The sequence below is a fragment of the Carya illinoinensis genome, chromosome 1 (assembly GCF_018687715.1).
Source record: "Carya illinoinensis cultivar Pawnee chromosome 1, C.illinoinensisPawnee_v1, whole genome shotgun sequence".
In the NCBI taxonomy this organism is placed as follows: Eukaryota; Viridiplantae; Streptophyta; class Magnoliopsida; order Fagales; family Juglandaceae; genus Carya; species Carya illinoinensis.
This window is the reverse complement of record NC_056752.1, coordinates 55,570,245-55,592,829: the sequence shown is the minus strand read 5'-3', so window position 1 is coordinate 55,592,829 and position 22,585 is coordinate 55,570,245. Positions and strand designations below refer to the sequence as shown.

General features: G+C 39.5%; 1 protein-coding gene across 1 annotated transcript; it reads right to left on the bottom strand.

Annotated features, from left to right (window-relative positions):
- Window positions 1-454: 454 nt before the first annotated feature.
- LOC122290303 (ABC transporter B family member 20) lies at window positions 455-21,177 on the bottom strand. The gene is made up of 11 exons (XM_043097940.1): window positions 20,247-21,177; window positions 17,220-17,274; window positions 16,955-17,130; window positions 16,603-16,803; window positions 6,023-6,282; window positions 5,621-5,931; window positions 5,221-5,441; window positions 4,759-5,099; window positions 3,776-4,566; window positions 3,448-3,689; window positions 455-2,292 (listed from the first exon to the last, which is right to left on the bottom strand). Exons 1-11 carry the CDS (start codon window positions 20,622-20,624, stop codon window positions 1,063-1,065), a joined length of 4,206 nt encoding a protein of 1,401 aa, XP_042953874.1. The 5' UTR covers window positions 20,625-21,177; the 3' UTR covers window positions 455-1,062.
- Between the last annotated feature and the right edge of the window lie 1,408 nt (window positions 21,178-22,585).

Sequence of the window (22,585 nt, the reverse complement as noted above, 5' to 3'; positions counted from 1 at the left end):
CTCTCTATCCAAACTAAATACTTAAATTATGTAAAAAATATATTCTACACACTGACTTGAAAATAGAATAATTTTTTTTTTAAACTTATGCTTAGTTTGTTAAATGTTTGGTTTTTTTTTTTACATATCGTTACCTTAAGATAGTTTAGTAAGAGTATTTTGTAAAATATTTGTTTAGGAAAATAAAAATGAATATAACTGGGTACAAATTAATTTTAACGCAAATAACTTACAAACAATTGCACACGACTCTACCATGTCAGCTCTTAAAATTAAGATAATAATTATAGACAACTAAGAAATAATAAAAAAAAAAATGAAGAGATGATTGATCGCTACTGAATAAGCAGAACACGACACAGAAGAATGCCTGTTTTCATGCAGTAACACCAACCAACATGCTCCAAGTAATGAAACAGAAAGAAAATGATATGGTACAGTTTAACTCAAGAGGGATCAAACAGGCAAAACTGAATAGCTTGTAAATTATAAGTATCTATTTACAAAGGTTACAACTTCTTTTACCTCTTTTTTAACTTTCTACAATTTTCACAGATGGAAGTAGATCTTACAACAAGATATAAAATTCATCGTGCAAGCTGGAGGGAGACAGAGAGAGGGTTAAAGAAGTTCAATAAAAATGTAAAACGAAAAACACCTCAACAGAAAAACTAGAATTAATTCAAACCCACTTTCTGCTTGAGAAGCAAATCAATTATACCCAGGAGACTGAGCACAATGCCAATCTAATGACTCTCGCCTCCAAAAGAATATGCATCTAGCCCTGAGAGCACATCCTCTAAGGCCAACCAACTCCAAAAACCCTACCTCTAAAACCTAGTTTTGAACAATGTAACTAGCACTGCCGCCACAGGATACACCCACCCACTCACCCTGAAATATAAAAATTGTCACACGCCACATTGGTCTCATTTCTCTCCCTGCCCAACCTGGATTAGCACCAATATGATAGGGAAAAAAACATCGGCATAGATATCCCAGTAATTCAAATTGAGCAGAGTGAGAACTGTAGATGAACCAAACCCAATCACAAAACCAATTCTAGACAAGTCGGTGCTGACGCAAACCCTTCCCGAATTGAGGTTGCATCAAACGGACATACAGACCGTTCTTTGCCACCAAAGAATCGTGCGTCCCTTCCTCTACAATTCGCCCTCCATTCAGAACCACAATGTTGTCTACATGCCTCATCATTGCAGCTCTGTGGGCTATCAGAATGGTTGTTTTGTTTCCCATGATCAATGTATCTAGAGCCTCCTGCACCACCCGACTTGACTCGGATTCAATTGACGAGCTTGCTTCATCTAATAACAAGATGGGTGCATTCTTTAGCACTACCCGAGCAATTGCTATTCTCTGTTTCTGCCCAGGGGTCAGATCCACGCCCCTCATCCCCACATGTGTGTCATAACCATATGGCAAACTGCTGATGAAATGGTGAGCATTTGCTATCCTAGCAGCCTCTTTCATCTCAGCTTCACTAGCATTGTGCCTTGCATATATTATATTTTCCCTAATAGTCGTTGAGAAGATAATTGGTTCCTGCTGGACAAGACCTAGGTGGTTCCTCAACCATCTCAAATTATAAAGTTTCAGATCTCGCCCATCCAGTAGGACTTGACCAGCAACCGGATCATAGAACCTCTCAATCAAAGATATTATGGTGCTCTTTCCAGACCCTGAAACTCCCACCACAGCCACAGTTTGTCCCCCATTGACTTTGAGACTGAAATTGCTCAATACCAACATTTCTGGGCGTGTAGGGTAACAGAAATCAATATTTTTCAAGTCAATGCTTCCATAAACATTAGATGGTTTCAACGCTGAGTTATCATCTGGGTCAATCTTAGGCATTCGATCTATGATTTCAAACACTGAAATTAGAGATTTTCGTCGTTTAAGTATGTATGGAGCCAATCCAAAAGGCTCCACCAGTGCAAATGTCGCAAAAGAGAAAACCATATATTCCTTGAGAGCAGTAGGTAGGTCCATAAAGCCATGTTTAACTGAGTATGCAGTGTACCAAAGGAGAAGCGCATTACAGGCAAAAAGTAGAAACTGTGAAAAGCCAAAAGCGAAACCAATGGCCATTCCATGAAGGAAACTCTTCTTAAATATTTTGTGTAGTTGCAACCTGTAGAGCTCCATTACCTTGTTACCAGCACAGAATGCTACAACAGTGTATATGTTTCGAACAGCATCCTCAAGGACCAAAGATGCCTTCCTGTGCATCTCCTGGATGCCCCTTGAAAATCCAGCAAGCCACAATTTCTGCAACATTTAAGCATTGTTTCACTATTGAAGAAAAGAATAAATGGAAGTGAATCTTACAAATGAAACTCAGCCAATATGTAATTCTTACATCCATGGAATACAAATATATTACACTGGCGTAGAATACAGGTCAATAAGGTTAACACGATGATAAACAAATTAGACAGAAGAAGACCCAAATACAAAGACAATATTGCCATACTACACTTAAAACACTGACCATTTTTCTGTCACGATAATGCTACAGTGTTAGCAAATGTGTTTAAGAGACTTGGAAAAAGCACCTTCATTATCAAAAAAAGAATGTGCCAGATTACTAGATGGTGCATATGCTTATGCTTTGCAGCCTGCACAGCACGTTGCATGTAAGGGCAGATATAGTTGTGAGGTGCGTGCATTGTTTTTGTAGGGTGGATGGGAAAATATGGGAGGATCATTGTGGTTACAATCGGCAGGCAGCTGCAAGTGGTGGTTGAGCATGTGTGGAGTGATTTTATGTGGAAGTGGCATGGGCTTTATTCATAAAACGTTCTTGTGGGACTCATTAGAAATTATGGCTTTCCTTCTTCAGCATTCAAACCATACATACTGTCAACGCCCTTACGTTTATATAATAAATAAATCATTAGTTAAACCAATCTGAAAAATATGAAAATAGACAAGATATTCCCACATGAGAAACGGATTTCACGTCACCTTCAGAGGCTATTCTTGTGGGATGTTATAAATTATCGTTACCCTTCTTCATCATTCTAACCATATTGTCAACACCCTTATGTTTATATCATAAATAAGTCATTAGTTGAACTGATATGAAAATATGAAAATATACTTGTTTCTCACACATGTGCCAAACATATTTCATGTCGTTTTCAGATGTTCCTACCAAAGTGGAAAACTAAAAAATATCACTGAAACATTATCAATAAAAACACACCGCGTGTAACTCATTTTCTACACAAAATAAATATATCCTTTAAAACAAGGCCACAAAGCTCATGGAAAGAATAGTTATATGCATCATGGGTAGAATGAAAAATTACCTATTAAGAAAAAGATCTAATCTAAAGAATTAAGTTCAAATCACAACTCAACTATCCATTCAAGCACAACATGTATTTGTAATGGGAAGCAAATAGATATGGTGCAGACCTGTGCAATGGCAGAAACAGTGAGAACTGGTAGGGTTGCCAAAGCCACAAGTGCCAATCGCCATTGTAGCAACATCCCAATAAGAACAGCCACTATAACAGCAGCACTGTCCTGTACAAATATGGAAAGCCGGTTGCTAAAAGCAGCTCGCACAAATGTAGCATCATTTGCCAAACGCATGGATAAGGTGTCAGCACTGTTTTCCTCTTCATCAAACCATCCAACTTCATTGCGCAACATTGCTGTACATCAGGGAAATAGTTTATGAGAATAAACTGGATGGTCATCTCAAGAAATCTACTAGGAGATTTAGGAAGGAGTCATGCACCTGAGAACATCATTCTACGAACTCGTTCAGTCATCTTCTCCCCCATGATACCAAAATAAAAGTGCTGCAAAAAATTGGCAACAACTGTCACTATACCCATGCAGGCAATGATCAAGCACCATTTGTCTACTTCCTGCTGCAAGTGATGATGTTCTTCCATAGGTCTATAGTATGCTGTCACTATCAGTGCAATAACATAAGCAAGGAGAGGATTAAAAGAACCAAAGATGGCAGCACCAGTGCTTCCTAATACAGCGTAAAGCCACTCTGCAAGACTAAGCTCTGCCAACCTCCAAAGTGATGGTGCTTCTCGATGCTGTGCACTTTTTTCTTCCTTCACTTTAACTGGAAAGTCGTCAGATTGACTATGTGGACGGCTAAAAGTCTGTGAATGTGAACGTTCATTCTTGGGATCAGATGTCAAGAGGGGTGAAACAGGGGATTCGGGATCAGAACCATTTGATGTTTGTCTCTGTGCAGACTGAACATCAATCTTGGGTAGCTCAGGTAGCCTCATTTCAAAACTATCCTGCCTTCTAATTGATGGTTCCTTATCTGTTGCATCCATGGGCTGGCCATTTTCCGGCAACTTCTCTGCTGGTGGGCTTCCAGCTCTGGGTGAATCCTGTGAGGCAAAGTTGCTATCTGAGGGACGAAATACGCCAGGAACTCTCTGGAGAGAGGGCGATTTGACCATTTTCGGAGATGATGGTTCTTGGAAGTTGTAACTTGCAGAAGAATCCTTTTCAATTTGGAAAGCCGCAGTCTCCTTGTAGTTTCTCAATGGCATCCTGGGCATGGTTACATGGCAGAAGTAAAAAACATGCAACTTAGCAAAAACAAAAATACAAAGGTAAAGAGAAGTGCAATTTAATTATCTAGCAAAGAAGTCTGCAAATTAACAAATGTCTCTTTGCAATGATACAAAATGCTTAAACTTATTATTGCTGACTAATCAAATGCAGTTTGCTCTTGTATTATACCTCCTAGGAAGTTTTGCTGCTTCTTCACATTTGAGAAGCTCCGCATATAGGCCATCCAGGGTCAATAATTCATCATGAGTACCCATTTCAACAAGTTGACCGTCTTCCATCACAGCTATGTAATCAGCATTCCTTATAAGGCTAAGTCGCCGAGCTATAATTATAGTTGAACGTCCCAACATGAGGAGATCCAGAGCCTCCTGAACAGCTCTTTCAGCTTCAAAATCAAGTCCACCTGTAACCTCATCAAGCAGAAGAATTGATGGGTTTAGAAGTACTGCTCTAGCAATAGAAAGTTTAATCTTCTGCTCTTCTGTTAATGCTAAACCAGCCCTGCCCACCTGAAATGCAAAAGAGTTTTTCCTTTAACTTACCCACCCAAGTCCACAGGAACATGAAATGATCCAGACAATTCTATGAAATATAGGTTCAAGTAAATATCTTCTATTTTTCGAATTTTACCTGTGTGTCATATCCCTTCTCGAGTGAGCTGATTAAAGTATGTGCATGCGCTATTTTAGCAGCTTCTTCAATTCGATCAAAGGTAGCATCCCGTCCATAAGCAATATTGTCTCTTATACTTAAACTTAGCAAGGCAGGCTCCTGGGTAACTAGTCCTATTTGGCTTCTTAGCCATTCCAGTTTAAGGTTCCTAATATTTTCTCCATCCAAGAGAACTTCTCCTGCACCACAAAATGAAAACCATTGGAATAAGCAAGGATACTAAGGATTTCAGTGGGACCTTCCCAGTATCGTAGATGCACCTTTAAAATAGGAGAAAAATATGACCATTGTAACCCCCGCCCCTCCCAAAAAAAGGATACTATAAAACATTTAAAGGCAAAGAATAAGACCATCATACCTAATGTAGGATCATAAAACCGCTCCATGAGTGGGATAATACTGCTTTTTCCAGAGCCATTTCTGCCAACAAGTGCCACAGCTTTCTTAGCGGGCACAGTGAGATAAAACCCACTCAAAATAGGGATTTCAGGACGAGACAGATAGCTGAAATATACATTCCTAAACTCAATATTTCCTTGCACTGAAACTGGGGTAATTCCTTCTTGATCAACTGTGGAGGATGAGCGGCTTATCATCTCATAAAGTCTATAGGCAGCAATTCGTCCTTGGTCAAATGAATAGAAGTTTGTTGCTGCTTGATTCAGCCCACTATTATGGAAAGAAAGAAAGACAGAGAAAACACAAGTAAGAAAAAGGGTGGAAATGATGGACAGGGTATGAGTTCAAGAAAGATACTTACAGGCCACTTAAAATTATAGCAAATAGGGCAGTTATTATTTCACCACCATGAGCTTTTTCATGAGTAATTAGGAACCTTCCAACCCACAGTTGTAAGGCACAAGAACATATGGCAAGCCCATACGTAAATCCAAGACCAAGTCCTTGCACAAGGCTTATTAATATACCATATCTCAGAGTTGCTTGTAGTGATGTTGCGTAAGAATACTTGGCCAATGTTTCATTTGTAAATGCATACAATGTCCTAATATAGGAGACTGCCTGCATTTTTAAGAAACTATTCATGCTTCAGAATCACTGGAATTAATTACTTCACAAAAATGACCACAAGCATAATTCAAAAATTGTTGCTATATTTAAACTATTTACCTGTCACTTTGTAAAATAATATATATATATAAACGGTACAAGTACACATGTTGTATACAAGAGAAATACCCATCTAGAAAGCAGAAAAGATACAAGAAAATCACCTAAGCTCAGCCCAATAAAGTCTATACAAGTAGCCAAAATGAGTAGTCTTGAGCTCCTCCACAGTTCATTCACACTCCTAAAAATTTTTATTATTTCTTTCTGTCAAATACACCATATGAGATAAGTAAGAACCATTTTCTGCACTGCACTAAGTTTAGATAAGTAAGAACCATTTTCCGCACTGCACTAATTTTCTGGGCTTCCACCTAAGCCTCCCCAAGAGTAAAAAAGATCCACTATTTTACCTAAAAAAAAAAAGAAAAAGAAAAAGATCCACTATTCTGCTAGGCAGAACCCAAGACAAACAAGACCGAAAAAGTTACTCCCTCCCCACTCCTCTTAAAAAAGAAAAGCTACTGAAAGAAGGGTCATATATATATATTGGGGTGGATGAGTAAAGTGGCGTGAATAATAACGAGGACAGATAGATAACAAGGAATGCAGGACAAAACGAAGAAGAACTTGGCAGAAGGCAGATTGCCACTAGCAGTGACACGTTATTCAACCACTATGTTGGGAAGCAGAAGGGAAGACAAATCTGGAAATTGTAGTGACAGATTGATAATGAGTATCAGAGGAAAGAACAAAAGAGCATTATAGTATGTTAGAAAAACATGAAATGGTTTGGCATCGATGCCATATTCATTTTTTTGATAAGTAATAATCTTTATTGAATAAAATGAAACTAGGCAATGTCCAAGTACACGGGAAGTATACAAAGTGAGACACCTAATTACATTCTAGTAAACTGGAAAGAAGATAAAAACTTGTGAACATTCCCACCCTTCAATACAAAAGCAGAAAACCATTGGAAAAGAGAGAATACAAAAAAATTCCAGATTTTCCCCACTCCACGCTCCTTGTTGTTAAGGCACCTATCATTCCTTTCCGACCATAGACACCACATTAAGCACAAAGGTATCATCCGCCACACTGCAGCAAGTTGAGCGCTATTGTGAGACCTATTCCAGCATGCTAGTAGATCCACCACACTCTTAGGCATAACCCAACTCAGCCCGGCTCACAATGTAAAAGCAAATGATATATCGATTCCCCATTACTTTTACACATGTAGCACAACTCCATGACAATCATACCTCGCTTTCTTAGATTATCAACCGTTAAAATCTTCCCACGTGCAGCTGTCCAGGTAAAGAAAGCAACTTTAGACGGTGCAAAAACCTTCCATATACTCTTCCACGGAAAGAAAGTGGGCTGTTGGATTGTCAAAACCTTGTAACAAGATTTAACAGTAAAATTTTTTCTCCCCGTGTGAGTCCACAACATACGGTCACCCCCATTAACTTTGCTGAATACATATAACTGTAAAAACGTGCCAGCTCTTCAAGTTCTCAGTCCTGAGCGTTTCTTGTAAAAGTGACATTCCAAGTTACCGTCTCATTGGCACGACATAGTACTTCTGAAATTGGGGCCTACTTATTTCCAGCCAAGTTAAAAACAACTGGAAAAACAGTGCAAAGAGGGCTCTCCCCACTCCATACATCGAATCAAAAGCGGGTTCGTGCTCCATCACCCACCACAAACTTGAGATATTTTTCAAAAGTGTTCCACCCATTTCTTATGAATTTCCATAGGCTTACTCCATAAGACCCCCTACCCTCTTTAGAACACCATCCCCCCCACGCACAACCATATTTATGATTAATAACCTCTCTCCACAACGAGTTCCCTTCCATTTGGTACCTTCCACAGCCACTTCCCTACCCCCCCCCCCCCCCAAAAAAAAATATATATATATATATATATATATTCGCAATCGGACATCTCACCCCTTTGCCAACTCACAAGGTGAAATTTGAATTCCTTCCCCAAGCCACCCCATATGAAAGCTCTAAACAACTTTTTTATCCGGTTTGCCACACCCACCGGTAATGGGAAGAGAGAAAGATAGTAAGTGGGAAGATTGGAAATGGTGCTTTTGATTAGGGTTAATCTCCCCCCTTTTGATAGGTATAACCGCTTCCAACCCAATAATCTTTTCTCAATCTTCTCTACCACTCCATCCCAAATACTCTCTGCTTTGAATGATGCTCCCAAGGGAAGTCCAAGATATTTCATAAAAGAGGCAATTTTACAACCCAATAACTCCGCTAAAGAGGCTATATTACTCACATCCCCCACTGGAACCAAAACTCCGACTTCCCCAAGTTCACCTTGAGTCCAGAAACAGCTTCAAAACACAATAAAACTGACCTTAGAGCTTGAATCTGGCTACTAACAGCATCACAAAAAATGAGAGTATCATCTGCAAAAAGTAAGTAAGAAATGGAACTAACATTACCATTGCTGCCCACTGAAAAACCAGCAAGAAATCGCCCCCTTACGGAAGCCTTCACCATAGACTCAATGCCTCCATTACAATAACAAAAAGGAAAGGGAGAGAGCGGGTCTCCTTGTGTCAAAACCCCTAGAAGTCTGAAAAAATCCACATGATCTTCCATCGACTAAAACTGAAAACTGAGCGGTCGAGACACAATGTTTAATCCATTCACACCACCTATCTCCGAAACCACATCTTCTAAGCATATAAAAAAGAAAGTCCCAACACATATGGTCATAAGCCTTTCCTATGTCTAGCTTGCAAAGGACCCCCAGGATGCCTTTTCTTAACCAGCTGTCCAAACACTCATTTGCTATCAAAACTGAATCCAAAATTTGCTGGCCCGGTTTGGAAATGAGATTGTCCATCGCTAAACTCATACGATTAGCTAAAACCTTGTATATGAATCTTTGTTTTGGGGGGGGGGGGGGGGGGGGTGCAGAAGTTAGGCCCTTGACCCTTAATTCGCAAAGGGAACCCGTCAACCCTCGGTCCCAGGCCATAAGGCCTCATTCACAGGCCTTGAGCCCACAGACACAGACCTCAAGCCCTTAGCTATGGGCTGTTAGTCCACATGCCTCTATTAGGCCCCTTTGCGTGGAATGGCAGGCAAGGTCCAATCCCGAGCCCTCTACCTGCGGCCTGCAAAAGTCTTCCTCGCTGGTGGCTTCTCTGGCAGCTCCATCGCTGTCACAGATCTCACCAATGGTACAGAGGGCGAAGAGGCTAAGGACTTTTCTCTGGATGGGGGGTTCTCTCATCTTATGGGTCAGAATTACAACTTGTGTGTAAGAAGTTAGGGGCTGACACGCAGTTAGTTGTCCCGTGTGAACTCGGGGATGTGCCTAGCCCTCTTTGTTCGTTGCCACCAGCAACTTGGACTGATTTGCAATCAAATTGGGTCCTCCAGAAGGTTAACGATATGCGCCATTGCTTAGGCATGTCCTATGAGGGTTTTGAATACCAGCTGCAAGCTCTTCTCATCGCAATAAAGCAGGTTAACCTTTACCAGCCAGATTTGCAGTTGAGAAGGATAGGGAGCTTAAGAGACTTGCCTGCTCCATAAACTATGATGCACGGGAGGGTAGCGAGAGCAGGTGGCGACATAAGGATAGGGTGAATCGTGGAGACCCATGAAGCCCAAGATTCTATCTTGGAATGTTTGTGGTTTGAATGATCCAAACAAGTGCCTTACAATGAAGAATTTATTACGGGAATGGAAGGCAGACATTATTTGTTTGTAAGAGACGAAACTAAAGCTTTTCGATAGGCACATCATCACAAGTTTGTGGAATTGCTCTTATGCATGATGGACCACCCTCACTTCTAAAGGTGCTTCTAGGGGTATCCTGGTGATATGGGACATGGTTCAATTAATCTTATGGAGGAATGCGTCGGGGAATTTTCGGTATCATGTTCTTTCTTGAATGTGGATGATGGTTTTGATTGGGGGTTTGTAGGTGTTTATTGGCCTAACGATGACAGTGGTAGAAAACTTATTTGGGACAAGTTAGCTGGCCCATGTAGTTGGTGGGATATTCCGTGATGTATCGGGGGGTAATTTCAACATCACTCGGTTTCCGAGCGAGCGGTCGAGGGTTTCTAACACGAGTTCAGCTATGACTAATTTCTCAGCCCTTTTATTTGAGTTAGACTTGGTGGATCTCCCTTTAGTAGGGGGAGACTTCACTTGGTCAAACGAAAGGGCTTGGTCGAGGTTGGATAGGTTCGTTGTTTCTCCGTTATGGGAGGCCTACTTCCCCACTTCATGCCAAAAATGGCTCCCTCAGCTTTGTTCGGATCATTTCCCCATTTTACTTAATAGTGGGGGTATTCATGAGGGATGAAGATACTTCAAGTTCGAGAACACGTGGTTAAAGGTGGATGGGTCCTTTGAGAAAGTTAGTTTGTGGTGGGCCCCATATAAGCTCACAGGCACTCCTAGCTTTGTTTTAGCTGGGAAGCTTAAAGTTTTGAAGAATGATCTCAGAAAATGGAATTTGGAAGTCTTTGGGCACATCAACGACCAACGGGACAAACTTTTGAAGAAGCTACAGCAAATTGATGAGAAAGAGGCGAAACGAGCGTTATCGGCTAATGACAAGGCAAGAAAAATGACTGTAGTCGCCAAGCTGGAAAAAAATCACTCTTATGGAGGAGATCTCGCGGAGGCAAAAATCACGAGCCCTTGGGTTGAAGGAAAGACATAGGAGCACAAAGTTTTGTCATAAAGTTGCAAACTCTTACCGAATAAACAACGCCATAGAGCTTTTTCATGAGGAGGGCAGGGTTTTATTGGGTGGTGATGCTATTAAAGATCATATTGTCCACTTCTATGATAAGCTTTTGACAAAGCAGTACCTTTGGAGGCCCAAGGTAGATGGGCTTTTTTTTTTTTTTTTTTCATTGATCACACAAGCGCGGCTTGGTTGGAGAGGCCTTTTGAAGAAGGCGAGGTGCTTGGCGTGCTAAAAGGTATGAACAAAGATAAAGCCCTTGGACCAGATGGCTTTCCAATGGCTTTTTTTCATGCATGTTGGGACATTGTTAAAGAGAATCTAATGAGGGTTTGTATTGAATTTCACTCTTTTATGAAATTTGAGAAGAGCCTTAATGTCTCTTTCATTGCTCTTATTCCCAAGAGGGCGAGGACATTTAGCGAAGCAGCTGAACGAAGTGGGGAAGATCTTCTCAAAGTCCCAAATTACTTTCATGAAAGGAAGGCAAATACTAGATTCGGTCCCCTTTGCTGACGAATGCCTGAAAAGCAGAGTCAGAGCTGGCATTCCAAGTATCTTGGGTAAATTGGATACGGAAAAAGCATTTGATCATGTGAACTAGGATTTCTTATTGAATATCATTGGTAGGTATAGCTTCGGGGAAATATGGTATCAGAGGATCAAGCATTGCATTACAACCGTCAGATTCTCTATCTAGGTCAAGGGGACTCCCGAAGGCTTCTTCAATAGCTCTTGGGGATTGAGACAAGGGGATCCACTATCCCCACTCTTATTTATCCTAGTCATGGATGTGCTGAGCAAAATGCTGGAAGGGGTGGTGGATAAGGGTTTCATCTCGGGTTTCTCGTTGGGTGGTTCTATGCATGGAAGCTTGACAGTCTCCCATCTTCTTTTCGCCGTTGATACGTTGATCTTTTGTGACTTGGATTTGGACCAAATTCGCTCCCTAAGAGCACTTCTACTTTGCTTTGAAGTTATATCTAGCCTTAAAGTGAATTTATCTAAGTCAGAAGTAGTTCCTGTTGGCTAAGTCAATAACTTAGGTGAGGTGGTTGTCATCTTGGAATGCAAAGTTTCATCCTTGCCTATGAAGTACCTTGGACTCTCCTTGGGAGCCCCTCACAAATCTAAGGTAATGTGGGAAGGGATTGTTGAGAAAATTGAAAGCAAATTGGCGGGTTGGAAGAGAATTTACTTGTCCAAGGGCGGGATAATCACACTGATTAAGAGTACGTTATCTAATCACCCAACGTACTTCCTTTCTTTATTCCCTGTGCTTGCAAGGGTGACAAATAGACTGGAGAAGATTTTCCGTGATTTCTTGTGGGGAGGGCTAGAGTATGCAAAGAAATTTCATTTGATTTAATGGGATAAAGTATGCACCCCATTGTCTTGTGGTGGGTTGGGCTTAAAAAATTGAGAACCTTTAACAAGGCACTTCTTGGGAAATGGTTATGGCGTTATCTTCATGAAGGAGACGCTCTTTGGAGGAATATTTTAGATGTTAAATATGGGAGCGTCTAGGGAGATTGGTGCTCTTAAGGAAGTAAGAGGGACTTATGGAGTGGGAGTTTGGAAACTGATCCAGAATGGTTGGGATGATTTTGTTGGTAACTGCAGGTTTTTGTTGGGAAGGGGCACGCGAATCAGGTTTTGGCATGATATATGGCGTGGGCATGTTGCTTTGAAAATCACTTTCCCCTTTCTTTATAGGATTGCGTATGATCAGGGCTCCTTGATGGCTAATAATATGTGTAATACTGCTGATTCCATTCATTGGTCTATGAGATTCACCAGAGCTGTCCAGGATTGGGAGGTGGGAGATATCACTGATTTCTATAGCGTGTTATATGCATTGCAGCAAAGGGCAGGAGGGGAGGACAGCTTACTCTGGACATGCATAGGGAACAAGAAATTTTCAATTTGTTCATACTAAAAGGCCTTGGCAACTCACTCCCCCAATGCTTTCCCTTGGAAGAGCATTTGGAGGAGCAATGCCCCACTCAAGGTTGCTTTCTTCGGTTGGTTGACTTCCTATGGCAAAATATTGACTATAGACAAGTTAAGGAAGCATGGGCTCTACATTATGGATTGGTGCTTCATGTGCAAACACAATAGTAAATTAGCAGACCACCTTCTTCTCCATTGCGAAATAGTTAAGGTATTGTGGGATTAAATCCTCTCAAGGCTTGGTATCGCATGGGCTATACCTAGGAGGGTGATAGATTTATTGTCTTGTTGGCAAAGGATTAGGGGCAATCTTCATATCGCAGTTGTATGGAAGATGGTACCTCTATGTTTAATGTGGTGCACATGGAACGAAAGAAATGACCGCTATTTTGAGAATAGGGAACGCTCTCTCAGATGGTTTTGAGGCCTTTTTCTTTCATACTCTATTGCTTTGGGCCTCTTCTATTGTATTAAATGGAACGAGTCTTAATGACTTTTATGCTACTTTCCGTAGCACGTAACTTGTAATTAGACTATTTCTTGTATACTTCCTGTGTACTTGGATTTCGCCTTTTACGTGAATCAATAAAACCTCTTTCACCTAAAAAAAAAAAAAAGATATGATTTTATAAATCTCACCTACCAAACTGATAGGCCGGAAGTCTTTCAATTCATAGGCACCAACTATCTTCGGAATAAGAGCAATGAAAGTAGCGTTTAGTGACTTCTCAAGCTTATGACTAGAATGAAAAGAATGAAAAATCAGCATCACTTCCTCCTTCAATATATCCCAACACTCTTGAAAGCTATAGAAAGACCATCCGGGCCCAAGGCTTTATCTTTGCACATACCTTTCACCACAATATGCTCTTCATCAAACAGCCTCTCCAACCAACCTGCTACATCTGAATCCTGCTGTTCAAAAATTAAACCATCAAGTTTGGGGCACCATTCTACTTTTTTAGCAAGGAGATCCTCATAATACTGTAGCATATGATCTTGGATTTCTTTGGGAGAATGTAACACATTTGAGCCAGAATGGAGGGCTTCAATAGTGTTGTTGCGCCTATGTGAATTAGCAACCTCGTGAAAGAACTTGGTGCATTTATCCCCCTCCTTCAACCAAAGCGCCCTTGACTTTTGCCTCCAAAATATTTCTTCCATCAACAAAGCTTTCTCAATTTCGATCACCACCTCATTCTTCCTTAACAAAGAATCCTCATTAACTTCCCCTTCCTCCAATGCATGCAACTCATCCCAAAGGATACTTTTCTGCACTTCTGTATGTCTAAATACTTTTTCATTCCACTTCTTTACATCGGACTTAAGGGCTTTAAGTTTACCAGCCACTATGAAGCTAGGGTTACCATCAAAAGAATAACTATCCCACCAAGCCCTTACCTTCTCCACAAATCCACTTTCAGCAACATATTCTCAAATTTGAAGGAACGTCTACCCCCATGAATGCCACCACAATCAAGCAAATTGGGAAGTGATTAGAACATACACGTGGCAACCATTATTCAGACATAGATCCAGAAAGTGTCTCCCAAGAAGAAGAGACTAGAAATCTATCCAGCTAGGACCCTCCTCGACTATTGGACCAAGTATAGGCCCCCTATTAACGGAAGATCCATAGGATTCAAGTCAAATATCATCTCTGAAAAGCTTTCCATTGCACCTGTGACATAGATGCCCCCGCCCTTTCACTAGGGAACCGAACAATATTAAAATCTCCACAAAAAACCCAAGGTAAATCCCATAAGGAATATAGACCCGCCAATTCCTTCCACAAAAAGCTTCTCTCTCTATCCACATTGGGCCCATACACACCAACTAAAGCCCACATCCACCCATCCTCAATGTTTTTAAAAGTTACAGCCATTGAAAACAACCCGATACAATCCTCAACCATCTCCACCACTCTCTTATCCCACATCACCAACACACCTCTCGAAGCCCCCCAATGAAGCTAAATAACACCAACCCACAAAGAATCAACCACAAAGGCTACGAATTATGTATCTATCAATACCACACAACTTAGACTCTTGAAGGCAAACTATGTCAACCTTCCAGCTATTGAGAAGGGATCAAATGTGAAGACGTTTATTCACATCATTGATTCCCCTTACATTCCAAGAAAGAATTTTAGGCTTCATTAAAAGACGATGTCCCCCTTCCCTTCAACCTCTCCTTCCCCACACTTCCCTCCTTATTATTGTAGTTAATAGAACTTTTTAGGCGTTTCAACTCCGTCTTGTTTCACTACTGATTTTAGGCCTGTAGTTCTCCCTGCCTCTATCGCAATTAGAAGGGCTTAAACTAATCTTCAAATCCAACACACATTATCCCCACACACTCATGAAGTTTCTCTACTTCTTTTAACACCCAGTCTAATGTTAAACTGTACACTGGCTTTGGAGAGATAGTACATAGCAGGATAGGGCTATCCATCTCATTTTATACCCCAATACCCCCATCTAGCCCCCCTTCCATTTCCAACAACCATATCTCCTTATTGATGCACCCCTCTGATAGAGGACTAGGTGCGTCTTTGGGATCCCCCAAATCCATGTCAACTCCAAACTCCTTGCAAACTAGCTGTGAGAGTCCCTTCAATCGATAACTCATCATCCCCTTCTTCCACAATGCACAGAACCATTGAAGGGGTCTTCAAAACATCGGAAGAAGAAGGCAATCCTTGAAAGGGACTAGAAAAGTGCAAGGAGTTGTTGTAGCCCTCGACCCAAGGCAGCCCAGTGAAGGTCAAAGCCTCCATGCAAATATTTCCCCAGCTGAAGTTAGGGACGAGCCCAAACTATTAGCCAAAGGCCTAGGGGAGGACATCGGAACTTTCTAAGACACAGGCAAGCTCGTCGGCTCTTTCTGTGTCGCCGGCGAGGTTGCCAAGGCCAAGGTGCAAACGGTGACACCTTTCTCGATGCCATATTCATAGAAGAGGATAGAGAAAAATTGAAGGACTCACTAGAGGGAATTTACAGACTCTTCTAAATACTTCTTCTGGTCTCACAACCCATTTTAGATGGTAATGCTATATGTATGATTAAATCCCAACAAAAGAAAAAAAATATATTCCAACATATTAAAGGAGATTGGTTGGGCTGGAAATAAGGTATGGTTTAATTTAAACATTAGGTGGTGACATTTATTGATGACCAGAGTGAAAAGACATTTTATATAATTTAAATGAAAACAATGACACCAATTGCCAACTGGGATATAAATTTTTTTGACAAGTTACTCAGATAGAGTTAATACAAATACTTCAGAATATTCAAAAGCAACAGAAAAAATAGAAGGACCCATCCAAAATCCTACAAAGACCAAAAAACTTGATGCAAAACACATTCATATTGGTGAAACGATTCAGCATATTAATTCAAAATTCCAAAACTTCAGAAAAATTACCTTGATCCAGAGCTAGTGATACAGTTAGAAATATGAGCTAAAATTACAAAAATAGGCGAAAAAAGTTGCTCTCAAGAAATGGTAGTCTTCATTTTCTTTAGTGGGAGGGGGTTATGTCAAATGGAAAGAGTGATATAAATAGACCTGTTCGGCAATGCTAGCTGCTTCGGCATATGCATCTTGAATATTCTCAGCAAGCCTGTGAAGAAAAATATTTGATATTCCCCCAGCTGCTACAATGAATGGACCAGTGGCTAATGTTATGAGAGCAATCTGCCAACAGTTGATAAAACCAAGAACTAGACCACTGAAAAAAGTAGCCATATTATGAATATAATTTCCAACCTGTATCATCAGAGTCCAAGAAACGGATTACACAAAACAATGCATGCAGAGGGAGTTAATAATCTAGAAAAATTCAAAAAATATACATAAATGTATATGCGGTATGCTAGATCTTTTTTTATATAAGGCAATATGTTAGATCTTAACATACTTTTTCACTGAGAGCAGATTGAATAAGTAGCACATCACTCAATACTTGGCTCACAATGTCCCCATTGTTCCCATAGGTATCAAAAAAGCTCATGTCTTGATTAAGTAACACTTGAACATATCTTGACCTGATGACAGCCGTCTGCCTTTCCCCAGTCAGTATCCAGCATGAAACCTCTATAACACAAGAAAAGTAAGTATTGACGGCTGCAAATCTGACACAAAAACAGGAGTGAAGTATTGAGTAATCCTGACAAATCATTTACCAATCCAACCAGCGGCGAAAACACCCACAGCGATATACACGATTGTAAAAGTAAGCTGCAGCAAAACAATAAAAAATTCAAATGACCATGAGTTTGTCATCTCTTCAGCTTCTAGATCATGAACAAAAACAATAAATATTTCTTATTACTTATAAAAAAAAATTAATATTTCACATTCTATATTGAATACAAACTACGTGAAAATTTTGTGTAGCATGTAAAGGATAATAACAGAAGGCTGTTACTTGTGGCCAAATAAGGATAAAACAGTAAAGGGAGAATGTAAGACGCAAACAAAATCAAAAGCAGTTAGCAATTAGAATTTTCCGCCATAAATAAATGATGTTTCACATCATTGCTAATTAATATGGTCGAACCAGATACTTCTTTCAGATAGAAACTTTAGAACCAAAAACAACCCCACGGCTACAAGCCATGGACCAAAACTTAACAGGCTGCATACTTCATGGACTGAATTTTTTTTTTTTTACAAGTAATACGAAACTTTATTCCCAAGAATAGGCAAAGCCCAAGTACACGGGACATATACAAAGGAAAACTTCACGGACTGAAATATTACTTTTATATTAAGATTTTCCTCACTAACCACAAAAAAAATTAAATCCAAACATTTGATAGTTGCCTCTTTCAGAGATCATAGAGAAATAAATTGATAATACCAAAAAAATAATTTAGAATGCAGGAAAATTTAAATATGGTCAATATCTTTCAATCTCAGCTCACACACAGGACCTTTGATACCAAATGACCTCTTCAAAAACCACTTGAAAGCCAAATCTTAACCATCAATTGCCATACTAACCTCCAGCTTACCACCATTATAGTCTGATTAATTTTTTGAAAAATCAAGAAATTCAAAGGTTTGTTCTGGTGCAAATTGACCTGAGATTCCTTTTAAGTGCAGGAATATATGTTGGAAATATCCGCAAGGCAACATAAAAGATAGTCCTAGAGAGACCCATGGAAATAATTGACAAAAATGTGTAGATTAAAATAAAAAACAGAGTACAAGATAATCTTCTTTTAAGTTGGTATTGTGGAGAATTCAACAATACCAACCAGTGTTTTAAATTTCGTACCGTACCGGCCATTGGTCTTGTACAGAAATTTCACCTGTTTCGTACCGGCCGATATTTCGGCCTGTACCAGCCCACATACCGGCCAGTATTTCGGCCTTTACTTTTTTTTCAAACTACAAGTTCATTTTTTGATCCACAATTTAGACCAGACTATTTATAATTTATATATATATATATGTATAATTTATTTATATATAGACTATTATTTTGGAATATAATTAATACATATTTATATATATAATTTATTCATATATCAACTATCCCGAAACGGTACCGATACCGAAATATTTCTTCCAGTGCCTTGACCGGTACAGTATTCAAAACATTGATACCAACACAACTGCACTTAACTAAGCCTAATGCAAACTATTCAGCTAAGGGTCCGCTTGGTAACATAATTGTTCTCAAGTATTCTCAGATATTTCCTTCTCAAACATCACTAAAATACAAAGCACTTTTCAATTTCAAATTTTCAACTTTTTCATCTAATAATTACCTAATCATCAAAACGTTTCCAAACTCCCAAACAAAACACAAAAAACAATACTACTTTTTCAAATCAAAACAAAAGTTATAATAAAAATTATATTCAAACAATTTTTTAACTTTATAATATTTGTATTAAACTTTTTCTCTCTTCTTTCCCAAAAACCCAATAAAACATCTTACTCAAACTATTTCACTACTATTCACAGATATACTAAAATATTCTAAGCACTAAATAGGCCCTAAGTTGGGTTAGTGATTTCAGTCCTGGAAACAAAAAGGGCAAATGCAGGAGTAAAAAATGTAAGTTTGTAAGCAATCTTTCACTCTCCTCACAAACAAAAGGGCAAATGAAAACAGAACATGTGGTCAAATTGAGGCATAGATCAGTTCAAATTCAAATCACACACAACATCCACTATCTAATTTTTGTAAATGGATAGAGTCTTCACATTAAAAAAGCAATTACAATATGATATAGCCCCTCATCTTTTATGTACAGCCCAAGAAAAAACCCAAGCAGCATATAAGCTTATATTCCGACTAGTCAATGTTAAAATTAGACTTTAATTGGATCATTAAAAATGGTATCAAAGCCAATATAGAAGCTTGGTGAATGTGAGGGAGAAGATCTTTACATTTATAATGATCTAAAGGAATCTCCAATTGTAGTTTTAACTTGTCTTTTTGGAGTATAAACCCCAATGTGGCTTGCACTTTTCCTTGGGTTGTTACATCTTATCCCACGTCAACTCAAGAATACTTCCAATACAACAGAAACAACTATCTTTCCTTTTCCAAAAAAGTTGTCCTGATATAATAGACTACGAAAAAACAGTTAGAATATACTCTAGTCAACTTAGTCATAAATCACTTTTGGAAGGTTTAGCCCATAAAATATAGATTCCCTTTGGCTTTAAAAACAAGGAATGAATCATCAAGTTTCAGACGAGGATTGTAACAAAATCTGCAGCACCATGGCAAATGTAATCTCAACTCACAGATTCTAATTACTCCCAAAGTTTCCCAGTACATCTCCATAATAATTTCATACATATGACAAACTAATTTGACCGGAGTAATGGTATAATTACGGTAAATTTACAAGCGAACAAAAATTTTCTTAAAAAATTTTATGATAGTGAAAATAATAATAATAATACCGAAAATAACTTCTTACCGAAAACCGTGATCTTATTAGTCATTTAGTTCTTCATGAAACAGCCTAACCAGAAAAAATAAAACAGAAACTCTTCTATTACTTTACTGATAGGTTGGATCGGAAGTCAACCTGTGAGCTAAACACAATTACTGAGTCAAGCTTAGCGAGTAAAATTAAACCTAAAGATGAAACCCTAATTCATCCCATTTCAAATTTTCTCAGCAGCCGAACGAATACAATAGAATAACTCAATTTACGGCTTCGTAAACTGTAAATTACCTCCCTAAACTTCTCGAACTGCTCTTCGTGTTCACGGGGGTTAATCCTGAGAACGTGGACGATCTTAGCGAAGTAGTGGAGGTAAACGACGAGGGCAGTGCCGTGGGCGGCCGCAGCGAGCGAGCCGACGAGCATGAGGGCCCAGTCCAGGCGGTCGGCGCAGGCGAAGAGGCGCGAGAAGGGGACGGCGGCGGGAGGTGGCTCGATCTCCTCGGGCTCCTCCATCTCTTCTTCCGGCTCTACCTGCTGCCCCGCCGTATCAGCGCTCTGGTCCATGTACGGGGACGGAGACTCGGGCGGCTCCGATACCTCCGACACGGGCGTCAAGGGTTGTATGTGTGGTGGGGACCACCCGAACAACCCCCTCGAGATCATCATCTTCAGGGAGTAACTCGGAACCCCAAACTCTCACTGAAGTCGAAGTCACCGAGTCACTAGCTCCCCCTCCAGCACCAACTGCCTCAGGCAACAACGGCTAACAGAAAATCCCTCCAAATTTAGCAGATCCGCTAAATTTAGCAGGACGGACTAATGATATCAAATCATCAAATTCTTTTGTGTTTTTGAGGTTTTGAGAATCTATATTCTCATTGTTTCTTGCTTTTCCCAAAAAGCAAAAGGCAAAAACAGAAAGAAAATGAAATGGGGGGAGGGGGGTCGTTCGCAGCTGGGTGCGCGACCCGGTCAAAGAAGGCGGAGAGATAGAGAGAGAGATGTTTGACTGACTGACGCACGGCGACACCGAGAAATAGGATCCTCCTTCGCTCGCTCGCTCGCTCTTCTTGAATCTTTTGCCCTATTCTTTCCAAGAATTGGTTAACGGTCAAATGCCGGCGATGCGTTGCAAGAGAAGGATATAAGTTTGTACAGTACAGGAGCAGTAGGAGATGTTATGTACACAGTAAAGCCACCACTACCCCCGCTACATTCGTGTTTGGAATGGTGGGTGTTTTGGTCAATTCGGTAACGAAGTTGTGCTGTTGTTTGGTAAATGCGTTAACAGCTGTATGAACTAAATGAACGATGAATTTACGTTGAAGTCCGTGGAATGGGTAGTTAAGTAATGACACGTGGTGTTTTGTTTTGGTTCAGGTGACGTCTCCGGTGAGGTTAGCGTGAATTTTTCATTTAATTATAATATTTTATTCAAACAAAAAATGGGAGTGTCGTGGTCTGTGACCTGGGAGGCCAGGAAGCTAAGAGGGAACATCATAAATAAAAAGAAAGAGGATGATCCACTTTTTTTTTAGTGCCAGTCCATCTGCTCTGTTCTGTTCCCTTCTCTCCCTCTTTTTCATTTGCCTTTCTCAACTGGTAATGTTCTTTATTTTTGGCAAGTGGGTGGCGGACTTGTGCCTATTGGTGTATACTTTTTTTTCATTTTTTGGTTTTTTGTTTCTTGAACAACTGAGATTTCGATTGGTAAATGCAAACAAAGAACGTGTATTGTGGGTTTTCTTCTTTCGGATAAAGCTAAATATATTTAATATTTGTTTCTTTAGCCACCATACAATTGTATCAAAATGCAGACTACAATATCCAATTTTTTGTTGTTTTCCTGCATAAATTTTACAAAACTGATTTGATAATTTCCATGTTTGATAATCATATATTATTTTTCTTTTTTAGCCGTTGATGTATTGAGAAAAACACACAACAATAAAAAAAAAAAGGTTAACAAAAAAAAGGTTTCATTATAATAGATTCAAAGAAAAATTTAATTGCAAGTACAAGCGTGTACTAATATGTATACCAATTTAATCTGATTGGTTAAAAAGTAGATTTTATTGAAAATAGTGCTAATGTAAATTTTAAATATAAAGAAATCAGTATTGATATGCAAATTAATACGCGACTTTATTTATACGTAACAAAATTTTAAATTCAAATATGCTACTACTCGGATCGGTATAGAAGTAACATGTATTTTTCCAAAACCAAAAATGGCAAAATGTTGCATCAATCTCAATCTGATAAGCATTTTGGTAGACTCAATGCGCAACGACAAATTTTAAAAAAACTAATGGACTAAAGGTATTGACCTAGTAAATGAGAGAATTATCAAAACTCTCTCTATTTTTTCATGCATTCCTTTTTCAATAGCGTTCTCTCTTGAATAGTAATTAAAGATCGTGGAATTCTCTAGTGAATTACATAAATTATACGAAGAATTACCTATAAACTATTAAAAAGGAAAATTATTTACGTGGATGAGTCATGAGTGTCAAGCTAGAAAAGTACTGATATTTAACAGACGCCGGGACGCATACTAAAAGTGGGCCCAACTTCTGCAGCCCACTTTGCACGCTTCATACAATGTGGATAAGTCGACCGAAGAC

Excerpts from the sequence above, each read along its gene's own strand:
- LOC122290303 (XM_043097940.1), bottom strand. The coding sequence starts at position 20,624 with ATGATGATCTCGAGGGGGTTGTTCGGGTGGTCCCCACCACACATACAA. Across the intron at positions 17,275-20,246 it reads AGTTCGAGAAGTTTAGGGAG|CTTACTTTTACAATCGTGTA; the intron begins GTAATTTACAGT and ends GTTTTGCTGCAG. Across the intron at positions 4,567-4,758 it reads GCAGCAAAACTTCCTAGGAG|GATGCCATTGAGAAACTACA; the intron begins GTATAATACAAG and ends AACCATGCCCAG.